Source organism: Gymnodraco acuticeps, unplaced genomic scaffold (assembly GCF_902827175.1).
Source record: "Gymnodraco acuticeps unplaced genomic scaffold, fGymAcu1.1, whole genome shotgun sequence".
NCBI classification, from domain to species: Eukaryota; Metazoa; Chordata; class Actinopteri; order Perciformes; family Bathydraconidae; genus Gymnodraco; species Gymnodraco acuticeps.
Window position 1 is genome coordinate 15393 of NW_022992097.1, and position 13791 is coordinate 29183.

At 41.8% G+C, this 13791-nt stretch overlaps 1 protein-coding gene across 8 annotated transcripts in view; it reads right to left on the reverse strand.

The window, feature by feature from the left end:
• Positions 1–474: 474 nt before the first annotated feature.
• LOC117537567 (NACHT, LRR and PYD domains-containing protein 12-like) overlaps positions 475–13791 on the reverse strand; it is a 47786-nt gene continuing 34469 nt past the window's right edge. For 4 of the 8 annotated variants that reach the window (XM_034202819.1, XM_034202822.1, XM_034202818.1 and 1 more), the window contains 7 exons: positions 9907–9947; positions 7838–7884; positions 6596–6858; positions 5520–5779; positions 4512–4628; positions 2106–2247; positions 475–1338 (listed from right to left, as the gene is read on the reverse strand). In XM_034202819.1, coding sequence (XP_034058710.1) covers positions 1019–1338; positions 2106–2247; positions 4512–4628; positions 5520–5779; positions 6596–6858; positions 7838–7884; positions 9907–9947 — 1190 coding nt within the window. In that variant the 3' untranslated portion in view covers positions 475–1018. Of the gene's footprint in view, positions 1339–2105; positions 2248–4511; positions 4629–5519; positions 5780–6595; positions 6859–7837; positions 7885–9906; positions 9948–13791 lie in introns of those variants that run through there. The other 4 variants (XM_034202821.1, XM_034202820.1, XM_034202823.1 and 1 more) reach the window with 4 other exon arrangements.

Here is a 13791-nt window from a genome sequence, read left to right on the forward strand (position 1 = left end):
GGCCACTGTCAGGGAATGAACCTGCACTCACATCTGACATGAGACCAATTAGATCTGTGACCCCTGCAGGATTAACCTCATCGTTACCTGTCGTGTGTTTACAGTTTAGTGTTTCAGACTCGTTAATGAAGCTGTTCTTTCAGCAAGACACCAAATGGAAAACTTCTGTTCATATCCTTGCAGAGCTTCATTGAAAGTACTAATACAGCAGTGTAGAACAGTAGCAGTGTTACTTAAGTAAAAGTACAAAAGTATTAGCTTAAAAAAAATATGTAAAGTACTAAGTAAAAGTACTCACTATGCCAACTGACCTTTTTCACAATTATTTATATATAACATTACATTATTCTCAACTTGAAGAGTAAGTGCAATAAACCATGTAGCGGCGATCGCTCATCAAAAAAGGCCACTCATCGAGGTTAGCAGTCAGAGTTCCCAACGCGTGTTGTGGTGAAGGATGAGGTCCACCATGACGTCATTTGTAATGCTTTATTTCTTTCTCCAAGGTTAAAATGTTATTTTACGACTCACGTAGGCCTATCTAAAATCTTGGTTAAAACATAACTATCACACTCAGACACAAACAATCACGGTCAACACGGTTGAAAAACGTGTGGCTTCCTCTCTAACCTCTCATCCCAGCTGATCACCTGTGCCCACATATAAAGCTTAATTACCTCCCGTGCTCCCAGGTGCGCAGATTGGATGATGACGCGTTCACACACATAGACAAACCCCGTGCACAACCCAAAGCAAATTGGCTCCAACAAACCATAAAGATACAAACTCTTACAAGTCTACTACTAAATGATTACATCAACATATCATTTATCACTTGCATTTGAGCTAGAGCCGCAACCAAATCATAAACGCTGAAAAGCATTGTCCTCATAGGATGATGTGATAGTCCTAGCGCAATTAGTTTATCATTCATACATCGTTTATTATCGTTTGTACCAAAAGGTGAGACGGTACACCAGGCGGCTGATCTAGAGATTCCACTCATCTCACGTTTGCTTCAGCTCAAGCCGAGCTCTCTGTAAAGATACGGGTCTATCTCTCGGAGAGCATCGATCAGAACCCTGCTGGCTGCAGCTCCTTTTCGTCGCACCGTGTCCACCACCTCTCCGGCTTTTTCAAATTGGGGTTTCACTCTGGCTGATGTCATTTCAGAATAAGTGATCACTTCCCGCTCAATAAGTTTATCCAGAAGCTGATTCAGAACAGCTTGAGACACTCTGTTAATGAACTGTGTCCGAACTGAGCCACTGAGCCTCTGGTCTGCTGGGACTCTGTCCTCTGCTGGGACATTTCTCTGGGTAAATTCCCGTCTTGGACCTGGAAGATAAACAAGCAAAATACTTTGTTATGTAACATTACTTTTAAAAAAAATACAGTAAAGTTGAAAATACATTTAAAAAAGTGTTCACTCAGCAGATAACATGTACTCTGTGAATGACTTTCCCCCCTCAGAGATAAAGAGATATTTATGTTCCTCAACATTCCCAGTGGGGGATTTTTCTTCACTTCAAAGTTATTTTATGTAACATCAAAATGTCTAAAAACGACTACTCCTTTGTTATATATTTTAATGAAGGTTACGGTGCATTTCATCTGGTCTCCTGTGACATTGTGTATTCCCTTTAGTCATGCGTCGATGCTGTCTGCTAAAGGTCATAAAATGACTTTTTATCCAGTTTGTAACCACAATTTCCCCATACACTTATGACATGTTAGCATCAGCCGAACAGCATGCAGGGAGAAACTGTGATTTTTAAACACCAAACTGCTTCATTCAGAGTTTTTACCGGCCTATATATGAGGAGAGGAGGAGACATTAAAAACATCCTGAACCAGGAACACTGAAGGTATTCTAACCGGGAGAAGCTGAAGACTGAAACTCCATGCTGCTTCAGAACCACAACAAGCAGCTTTTACTATTGTTTGCATACAGAGACTTCTAGTAGCAGAAGATGTAATTGTGTGTTTGAAGTAGTAATGATGCGCTGCAAGCCGCATGGAGCATTAACAGAGATCGACATGAGATGGAAGATTAAAGCTAAACTTTTTCTATTGTATATCCAGCCTATCACTGGAGTCTGTACCTTCCAGTGACACGTGCCGTTTCCAGACTTCATTTCCACCTTGGTCCTGGACCTTCAAATCCACTCTCTCTGTTCTCGTCGTCAGGAAAACTTCAAATGTCGGATCGTAATCTGGTCCAAACATTGATTCAAATTTTTCATGCTGGAAACCAGAAGCAGAAGTTAAAGTGTATCTGTTTCTTTCCTGATGGTGAATCCACATGCAGCGAAACCTGTGTTAATGATCATTGTGTTTCTTTAGAGCAGTGTTTCTCAAAGTGGGGGGTGCAGAGGCATGACAGGTGGGCGAGAGACCAGGAGGAAAAATTGTTTTGAATTTTTATTTTTTATAAAATCATAATTTGAAAAATTATTGATTCGAAAATAATATGATACAGTACAGTACAAGTACGTCTGGGTCTCTGTGTTTCATTCAAGCTTGGCTCTGTGTGTGTGTGTGGATCGAGCCATTTTGTGTGCGAGCGAGTGCGAGCGCGCGCACCGGTACCGGAGATCGTTGTTGTTAGCTTCTGGTGCTAGCGAGCTAGTGGCCAGGTCTCAAACGTTTTAGTCACCATTAATGTAAACAATTATTTCCGAGGCACACGTTTATATGATCATTATAGTTATACAAAAATAAGAGAATAAATGAAAAGCAGTTATGAAATACTATATGACAGTAAAACAAGAATAAAGTTTGAAAGGGGAGTGATTTGTAAAATATCCATAAAGAAAAAGAAAATCTGTTTACAGTTCTGTTTCATCTGGGTGTTGACAGAGGTATCCATAGATCTCTTAATGTTGCTCTCAAAGTGCACCAGATTGATGCTTTTAACTTCAATATTTAGAAATAAATCTTCCTGGGGGAGCTTGCCCCCGGAACCTCCTAGAGGAGGTGAGGTCCACCCCCCACGTATAAAAATAGCACTTGACCCCTGCTTACACCTATATGCCGTGAGCTGATTACCGAGCCTTCATTGTAACAGTCGCGGGTACACTGTGTGTGTGTGTGGGGATTGTTGCAGTAGAAAATTCCACTCTAGCGCCCGGTACATTAATGGGAAACCCTAAATGTTTGAGCACCCTCTATGAAACGTCAAGCTACCCCACAGCACGCCCAAAAGAAATCTCTGGCGCCGCCACTGAGCCTGCAACCCCGTTTTGAAGAAATGTGCGGTGGAACCAGAGTTCCCGTTAGAATATTTTTTCGCCGGTCAACATGTCCGTTAAAGTTTAAATCTTCCGGACAAAATGAGAAAAGTGCCGGTCAAAGGTATTCTTTGTTATTTATTGTGCTTTAAAACCAATTGATATGATTCGATATTAAACAAACTAATTATAGTAGATTAACTACATTATTCAAACGTGTTCAGTAATTTACAATAACACGGGAATAATAAACGGAGCGCTCTCCCTCTCCTGACAGCCCGTCAGTATCATGCAGCTCGCGGATCCAGTAATGAGTGACCCGACAGTAAAACTAAACATATCTATAACTAGTTACGGTAGTTTGAGAGATAATTAAAATAGCTACGTGTGATATTCTAACCTGAAGTGTGTGTTTTGTCCGCTCACCGCTGCATGTGATCATGCAGAGCTGCGTGTCGACTCGTCAGCAGCAGCTGATCTCTCTCTCCCGTCAGATTAGACTTCACTCGCGTTTATGTCCATATCGATCAGATCCAGCTAGTTCTAGCTAATGATAGGACTACCTGCTTATCAAAAGACACCAACACAATAAGTGTCGCTATGCAACTGGGTGAGGCCACAAAGTATAGCGCAGCATTATGCATTTGTTTACATGCCCACCGGAACCCCGAGGCATTACCAACAGATCAACGCACAATCAACCCATACAGGACATCTCTTTCTCCACATTACGTGTTAGACATTAGAGTTGACTATTCTTGTCTGTCACATACTCTTTTGTCTGTCACATAAATGGCGCAAGTTGCGCAACTGATGTAGTATTGCGCTAAACGGAAATTATTTTGAACGGACACTTTGACCGGAGAGATTTAGATTTGCCGGTCTTCAGCATATTTTACCGGTCGTAGTCCGGTAATTACCGGCTAACGGGAACTCTGGGTGGAACACAGGCTCATTGAAGCCACTAGCGATAAGCCACACTTTTTTGCACAGATTGCAAAGTGGCAAAGTATTATAACTTATTGTTCTAGCAAAGGGATTGCACAATTGTATTATGTATTTATTTTTATGACCAAACAGAATTATGGAGCATTATTTTATTATCACTGTTCTAGCAAAGGAATGCTCACGTTCATATTGATGTATTTTAATAAATGTTAACTTGGCCCATTACGTGACTATTTGTGTTGGGGGGGGCCGACTTTTTTTTTTCTCCAAAGGGGGGCCTGACAGAAAAAGTTTGAGAACCACTGCTTTAGAGGAGCATCAGTGACTCACCTCAGGCTGAATGAGGAAGCCCTCAGGTTCACAGTGCACACTGTAACTGTGATCAATGTCCAGCTCACAGCGGGAGGACATCTTGATGAACACAGCACTTCCTTGTTTGACAGCAACCTTCAGTAACAGGACATTTTGTATCACTTTAGTTCATGCTCTCAGTCAGGGAACATTGATTTAAAGATCACATCAAAACACAACAACATAACAACCGCAGAGTGATGAGATTTACAATCAATTACAAACATAATAATAAGGATGTATTGCTCTCTGTATCGGGACATTTAAAATAGTTATTTTAATTCTTTGAAATAAGCTATTGAGGAATACTGCTATTTTTTTAACAGGGATGTGGAATATAGAATACTTCTCACATAACTCTTTGAAGTCTTTTCTGTTAATAGCATGTATGCAACACAAAAGACTGCTGCCCGAGCGTCAACACATGGTGAGTAAGGATGAGATCACGTGATCCATCTCAGGAAGCCTTTCAGTTTTGCGCTGTGTTTACCATAATGCCGTAAGTATCACAAATGACACAGGCAGACAGAAATACAAGCTGAGAGAGAATCCAAAAAAACCACAACCATCGAACCATCTGAAGATTCTGTTCAGATAGATCTTACAGCCCGTCCACCCGGCGAAGTGTGTTGAAGCGTCAACGCTTCTGCCCATTCACTTTTAATGGGGTGACGTCACGCTTTGCCGAACTGCATTGTGGTTCCGTCGCTTCAAAAGTAGAGCAATGTTCTACTTTTGAAGCTTCGACGGAAGCGTCAGCCAATCAAATCATATGCCAGTACAAGATCTAGCCAATCAAACGACGTGCTTGTGTGTCCGGGGCGGGAGATTCATGTGATTGGTTGTTGGTCGAGTTTCAGACACGCCCACCGGCAAGCTTCAACGCACGCCGCCGTGTGGACGCTGCGTTACTCTCTTTGTGGAAACATCTGTGGTTAAAAACAAGTGTTTAGTCTGACAGTGAGCATGAATAGAGGCTGACTTTACCTCCTCCTTAAGGACGTTGTTCTGCAGCAGAAATACATCCAGTATTTGCTCCTCTCGGTCCGGGGGTCGCAGGAACAGCAGAATTTTGCCCTTTATCCGCGGAAGCAGAACCCTTTTAATGCTATCCCAGACCAGGCCAAAGAGAGAGAGGTGAAGCACCTTCACCACCACGTGAGTGGGTGTGACCTCCAGCGGCTCCAAGATGCTCAGGCCTTCATCAGTGATGTGGCCGACAGACAACAGGCCGTCCAGGAGCAGCGCTGTGGAGCAAAGAGCTGGTCATCTGTTGCTTTGCTGCTGAAACAGCTTCATCTCTGCATAATCAATGTCTTGAGTTCAAAGTTAAAATACTTTTTTTGTCCAAGCATGTACCAGTTTATATCCTTCACATGTTATTTGTAACGTTGTATTATTTTCTGTCCCCGTTGTGATCTGTCTGGATGTGAGCATTAACTCCATGAACTTTATTTTTTCTAAAAACAATATCGCCAGATAGTTTGTAATCTGATGCCAGAAAAACTTGATTGTGTCCTTTTTCATTATTTTTGTTTACAGAGTTTAACCAGACTGACAGTGTAAAGGAAACAGCAGGTGCATTAGGAAAGAAGAATAAAACTAACTGTTAGCTTAGCATCAGTATATGTGCAGATTTGAACAGCTTCCTGTTTCAGTGTCAGGTGCACAATAAAGCCTTTAACAAGCGACAGGCACTGTGTTGCTTAGCAGAGTTCTTCCTCAAACTTCACAACAGAAACACAAGTTTAGTCTTGAGTTAGCAGCTGACCGCACTCTGAACTGAAGAATCTGTTTAAATCACTTACATCTTAATATTACTCTGAGGAAACGGCAGCGGTTTCAAAGAAATCTAACTCTGTATTTAGAGCTGCATTGCACCGATACATTTCTTTGATTGAAGTGATACCTTTGGTGTCTGAATTATACTGTTGTTATCCTTGTTAAACTAGTTTTAATAAAGAAAGAAGACCAATAATATCATCAAAACTCTTAAACAGTAGTGGAGAGTATAAGGTGCTAATCATTATATAAGTATATTTGTTAACACTAGATGTCTTTACCATCCTCTGTCTCACTGTGTGGCAGGTGGAGCTGGCAGACGGCAGCTTCATCAGAACTCTCCACGTTGAACAGCGGCCCTGCTGCCTGCTTGCCAGCTGATTGGAGGAGGCCCTCCTCCCAAGGGACCGCCCTGTACAGAAGCTCCGCCTCCTGAGCCATGACGAACACCAGGCCAGTCAAAGCACACTGGAACTCACCTGGACCAGGACACCTGAACCTGTAGACACACAGGGGTCTCCAACCTTTCTTCATCTGAGAGCTACTTTGAAAAAATGAAAGTGGCCAAGAGCTACTTGCATCACATCGCTTACAGCACATTTATTCACATAGCACTCATCAGTTGAATTAAGCTACTTTTGTACACGTGTGAAATTGCAATACCCAAAGCTTATAAAAAATCTTAACTTCACATCAAGGACCAAGAAAATGACATCTTAAGAAAGTTATCTCCAAACATTTTAAGAATGTTTTTAGAGAATGTTATCCTACCTTTCAGAAGAACATTCTGGAAACCAAAAGAAAACTTCCCGCTGAAAACATTCCTAGAACCGTGAATGGTAACATTCTCAGAATGTTTTTAGAACCAAAAATGTCTAGCTGGGTACCCCCTTAGGTTCACTCTAATAGAGTCATTTAAATGTTCATCACTCAGTCTTGTTCTGTATTTAGATTTCATTCATGTCAGAAAAAGCTGCTTCACACAGATCCGACTGCAGTGTTCAACGTGGAGAGTTCTGATGAAGCTGCCGTCTGCCAGCTCCACCTGATAATTTAAGTTGTGCCTCGAGATCATCATGTTTACTTTCTTTTGACCACAACTCATACTAGGCCCTTCATCTGGGTCAGAATTTATATTAGTCCAGTTCAGAGTCTTTTCAAACATTTATCCATCACTGTTCATCTTGTCACTGCATCCTCTCCCGCGCATCACTTAACTCTACTGTCATAAATTAAAGAGGTCATTAATGCGCTACCTACTGCCATCCACCGGCATGGGAGAGTATTTAGTTACTTAGAAAGCCTCTTTTATTGCAGGCACCGACCGGATTATTCTGAGGGGTCGTGACTGGAAAAGGTTGAGAACCACTGCTGTATACCATCTTACAGATAGAGCCATTATATTATATATGTCTGCTGGAAAGAGATTGAATACAATACCTCATGGTGAAAAGCACAATATTAAATACAAATGATTATATACATACTTTTTAAAAAGCAGTAGGAACAGGTTATAGGATTACCTGTATGAAGATTCAGTTGTGTGTTCAGGTGAGAAGGAAACTGGAGCCTGGAGTTATGATAGACACAGAGTTATTTATTTTAATAAAAATCTAACCAAAGCATAACATCGTAAGACCAAATGAAAAATTCAAATGAGTCTAGATCAGGGGTTTTCAAAGTGTGGGAAGGTGAGCCTCCCCTCAGAGGACATAAGAACAGCCGCGCCCCCCCCCCTCTCTCAATTATTATTGCTATTATTATTATTGTTGTTGTTGCTATAATGCAGGGGTATTCAATTGCATTTCAAAGAGGTCCAGTAAGAGAAAAATGTCATTAAATGCTCTGTTTTTGCTGTCTACCTTCCGCCATTTGAAATTACTCACTGCTGTTTCTCTCCTCTTGTCTCGTCTCTGTGTTTGAATCTATCGTGCTGACTCACTGACTGCACCGATTTGATTGGCTCCTTAAAACATTAAACAATAACTTTTTTAAACCTTTCTATCTTTATATTTTACACATATTGTATAAAACTCCCCCACTACTTGGACTATTCCTGCACCCCTCTAGAATAAGCCAGAATGGTCTCAACCATATTGCATCAGTGACGTGCACTTGTTGTTATAACAAGATCTCAAGGACACTGGTAGCGATCGGACAATTGAGTGTTGTTCAGTTTGTGTGTTGTGGAACATGCGTGTGCGTGCATGAAAATATACCACACACCCAATTACAATTGCATGTTCAATTCACTACCCTGGAAGTTAATACAGTTGTTAAAGTTGGAACAGCCTGTGGACAGCCGTTCTTCCTTGCATGTCAGTCGCCGACACCTTCTCACAGAGGACAGGCAAATCTAGCTGCAGCACGACCCGTATATTTTCGCACGCCGTGTTCTCGACAACACATATTTTTTTAACATTTTCAACATCGTGGATAAACCCTTATATGCTCCCGGCAACACACTGAACGTCAACGTTGCCTCCTTATTACACTCACCCCTACTTTAGTGGGAACAATGAGTCTGCGTCTTTGATGCACACAGGAATAAACACAGATCATCCTCTGGCTGCAGCCTTGACCGGCACTTGCTTTTGAAGGGAATGAGCACTTGTACAGCCTTTTTGGCGAGGTGGGGGAACTCGGTCTCCACAGACAGCCAAAAGTGTGCAAGTGTGACTTTACTCATCTTTTTCTCGTTATTTTTCTTCTCACGCTGCGCCTCCCCTGAAGCTCTCTGGCGCCCCCTAGGGGAGGCGCGCCTCACACTTTGAAAACCGCTGGTGAAGATCATTGTTGATTTCCATAGGGTTATTAAAACCTGAGATTGCAGATTTGTCTGGATCCCAATAAACAATTAGCAATAATTATACACTATATAGACACAAGTATTAGGCCATTCGTCTTAATCATTGAATTCAGGTGTTTCATTCAGTCCCATTGCTACAGGTGTATAAAATGCGCTGATGCGCATAGTGCGTAAAAGTGGCATTAATATCAGCACCAAAACTGAGCGCCGGGAGCTTCATGGCCGAGCAGCTGCATCAAGCCTTACATCCCCAAGCACAATGCCAAGCGTCAGATGGAGAGGTGTAAAGCCGCCACTGGACTCTGGAGCAGTGGAAACGTGTTCTGTGGAGCGACCAATCAGGCTTCTCTATCCGTCTGATGGACGAGTCTGGGTTTGGGGAATGCCAGGAGAACGTTATCTGCCTGACTGCATTGTGCCAACTGTAAAGTTTGGTGGAGGAAGGCTAATGTTATGGGTTGTTTCTCTGGGGTTGGCCTCTGCCCCTTAGCTCCAGTGAAGGAGATTCTTGAGGCTTCATCTTACCAAGTCATTTTGGACAATTCTATGCTTCCAAATGTGTGGAAACAGTTGGCAGGAATCCTTCCCAGAAGAGTGGAAGCTGTTATAGCTGCAAAGGGGGGGACCAACTTCCTATTAATGCCTACTAATTTGGAATGGGATGTCATAAAAGCTCCTGTAGGTGTAATGTGTAGGTGGCCCAATGCTTTTTTCTATATAGTGTATTTTATTCAGTGGTGAAACCTCAATAAATATACTTCTGCATAACTGCTCCTCTCTCACCTTTCTGTCTGTTGAAACATTCTGTTCCACATCGGAGACACCTGATGGAGAGAAGAGGCGACAGCGAAGGAATAATTATATTAATACAACTTAAAGAAAGAGAAACATTGGCAGCCAAAAATAATTTAAAGAAGAATATATTGAAAATGGAATTCCAAAACGTTTTTTGTTGTTCTATGAGGGCATGCATTTAAAAAGGGACCTATTATGCAAACTGCACTTTTTGATGTCTTTTATACATAAATATGTGTCCCCGGTGTGTCAGGGAACTCACAAAGTGTCAGAAAACAAAACCTTCTCTCTTTTCCTCCATACCCACATCTCTAAAAAAAAAAAACGGGGGTGCAAACAAGCAGATTCAGAATTTGGCTCCTATGACGTCAATGGCAAAATGTGGCACACGTGACACGTCCCAACCAGGGCTCTCGACTAACTTTTTTCACCATCCTCCCGGAACCTAAATACCTAGGTATCTGACTTGATGATTGTCTTACTTTTAAACTTCAGGTCATTAATCTGCTTAAAAAGTTGAGGGTTAGACTAGGTTTCTTTTTCAGAAACAAGTCCTGTTTCTCTTTTGAAGCCAGGAAAAGGCTCTGTGACCTTTTTACCTGTGCTGGACTATGGTGATCTGATCTATATGAATGCACCTGCCCATTGCCTGGAAAAGTTAAGATGCCACAGTGCTCTGAGATTTGTTACTAACTGTAAAGCACTTACTCATCACTGTACCCTGTATGCCAAGGCAGGTCTGCCTTCAATAACTGTACGGAGGCTCAGTCACTGGTACATGTTTAAACTACCAACTTATATATGCTCTTTGATCTCACAGAGAGTGGCAAGTAGCTATTGCCTGAGATCCCTGGATGTGTTTTTTTTAGGGCCGGGACTTGATTAAAAAAATTAATCTAATTAATTAGAGGCTTTGTAATTAATTAATCGAAATTAATCGCATTTTTAATCACATATAAATATTTGACCTGAGAACAGTGAGAAGCAATTTTTTTCACATGGATTTTAGTATACCATTAGGCGCATTCACACCGCAGTACTTTTCCCACAAAGGTTCATGAGAACTTAGTTCATGAGAACTCTTTGAACCTGGGGGTGGATTAGGCAAATGAAGCCGCTGACGTCACTTGTTCTTCTTCTGCTTTGGGTTTACTGGCAGGCCGCAAACCACTTCACGGCATATACTGCCGCCCAAAGTCCCCGGGGTTGGGGACTGGCTTCAGTAGAAGCTGCTGGGACTCCCAGCAGCTTCTACTGAAGCCTTCCGAGTAAATCGCCAGAACGCCGACACCTCCTCATCTCCACCGCTCCCATGTTTTATTTTGTGTTGCCATAAGTTAGTCTCTCTGCGTTTCTGCGCTGGGCTAATGCTAATGCTAACAATGCTAATGCGAGGATAATAAAATGGCGGCTTCACAAAACTTTTTGGGAGTTTTACGGGGCGTGGTTTGCAATCCGCCCTGCCAATCAGACATATAGGTCTTTTCTCACAAGAGAGCCGTACGAAATACCCTGCTCTCTAGCAGGGACTTTCGTGGGGGTAAAAAGGTTCTCATGAACTAATTTTAGTACCGGCTCTTTTTGGTGTGAACGCGATAAAAGAGGCTAACGTCCACACTAGCTTCCACGCTAGCTGCTATATGTTTTGCATTGAGGTGATACTTGAGGCTTGATGTGCTGCGGTGATATGCGAATTCCTTTTTGCATAATTTGCACACAACCGTGCTCTTATCGACGCTTCCATCCGTCCGTTTTTTAAAACAACAGTGGGAAATGTTGTTCACTGTGGTTTGTTGTTGTCTGAAGTCATGAACGTTAGTTGGTGCTCCAGTATAATCGGTACGCCTGAAACTCATCCAGTGAGAAACGTTCCGCGGTGCAAAAATAAGTGCGATTAAAATGCGTTAATTTTTTTAACGCGTTAATTTTTGTGTAATTAATTAATCTTAATTAACGCGTTAAAGTCCCGGCCCTAGTTTTTTTATTACATGTGCCAAGTGCTATGACTGTTTTAGGTACTAAAGCTTTTATGTGCGCTGCTCCTCTAGCTTGGAACACTATGTAATTTTTTTTTTGAAGCTGAGCATTTTGGTTCCCTTGCATCATTTTAAAGCTCAGATTGATGAAATGTTATTAGATATCTGTCATTGTGAATAGGTTGCTAATGTATACCCCTTTAATTATGTTGTATGATGTCCTTTTTGTTTTCTGCTGTTTTTATGTGTAACCAATGTGCTGCAGGTCTCCCTTGAAAAAGAGATCGTTGATCTCAATGGGATTTTCACCTGGTTAAATAAAGACTACAAACAAACAAACAAACCGTCCCGAAATTAATGTGGACCGTCCGGAATTAAAAATATTAGTTTTTCTACATTATCATTAGTTAAAATCATTCAAAGTGACCTTTAACATGAATAAAACATCATACAAATCATTAGATGATAATTCATCAACCTTTTTATTTGAGTAAATCATTCAATCACATAAACAAAGGCCAATATATATTTTTTTAAAACGCACAAACGAGAAAGTTACTCTAATATTGAATCCAATCAAGTCCCATCCAATTAACAAAAAAACCCAACACTGTGTCCTGAAGACAGAACCCAGAGTAACCACTAACCAGGATGACAGTCTGTAACACAGTCAGGAGACCTTTACAAACGGCCCCGCCCCCTCGCACACAGACGGGAGAGAGAGATCTCGTCTGGATTGGAAAGCTAGAAAATAAGATCGAAAATACATCATAGACGCATTTTGAAGTCATATTAGAAACGGAGTTGGCGAAACTAAAACTGCGATATAATGTGTATGTAGCAATAATACATATGACATATATTTTTTAAATGTCTCCAGTACGATAAAAAGTCTGATAACGTCGGAGCTTAACGTTACCACTGTCTTTAATTCCGGCCCGGGGCCCGTTTAATACCGGGGCTCGGTACCCATCCCTACATGGGGAGAGGCGCAGCATATTGCTAAGGACTAAATACGATGGAGAGTTCTCTTCTCAGCCTTATTACCCATAGGGGATGAAGAGGAGTAAGTAAATAAAGAGGCCGGCGCTCCAGGGTCTGGTTCTGCTGTGCGTTTTTGTGATGTAACGGTAAAACATTTCAGAATTCCTCCACGGGATACCATTGTACATCACTCAACCCGCGAAATACACACACTCAGTACATAGCTAGACCCGCAAATTTGCATCATTTGTGTGTGTGTTTCGCGGGTTGCTAAATGTGTTGTGTGTGTTTATGTTGACAAGGAGGTTTAATAACTGTGTGCTACACAAAACGTGCAGTCAGTTTCATTTTCATCGCCGTTCGTAGAGTTAGCAGGGTCTTTTTATTTTAACTCTCGTCCCAAAATTATTTTGTATCCTCCCCGACCCTATTTTTTTCGGCCCCGGGACGACGGGACGTCCTTAAGCTCGAGCCCTGGTCCCAACCCATCGTCTCCGGCACACGGGACACATCCCAACCTATAATCTCCGTTTACAGTCGAAGCTGTGTGTCTGTGTATTCAGCAGGATGTCTACAGGAGGCACTTAGAGTTAAGTTGTTATATATAATACATATAATGGCACTGTTCTAGCGTTAAACACTTAAGGAAGAACATGTCAAGCTATGTGCTGTATCAGAAACAATCCACGGCGTGTTTTGGGAGTAATATGGTCTGTGTTTACATTAGCAAGCATGCTAACACTCAGAGCTAACGCAGGCTACTGGAGAGAATATGTGTAACGTAATGTCCTTGTGGAAAACCCTGCGAGAGAGAAAGGTTTGAGCTCCATACTGTTTCAGAAATAATGCTTGAAGTGGTTTGGAACATAATATGGCATTTAATCACCGCAGCGTTTAGCTGAGTTTCTCTCGG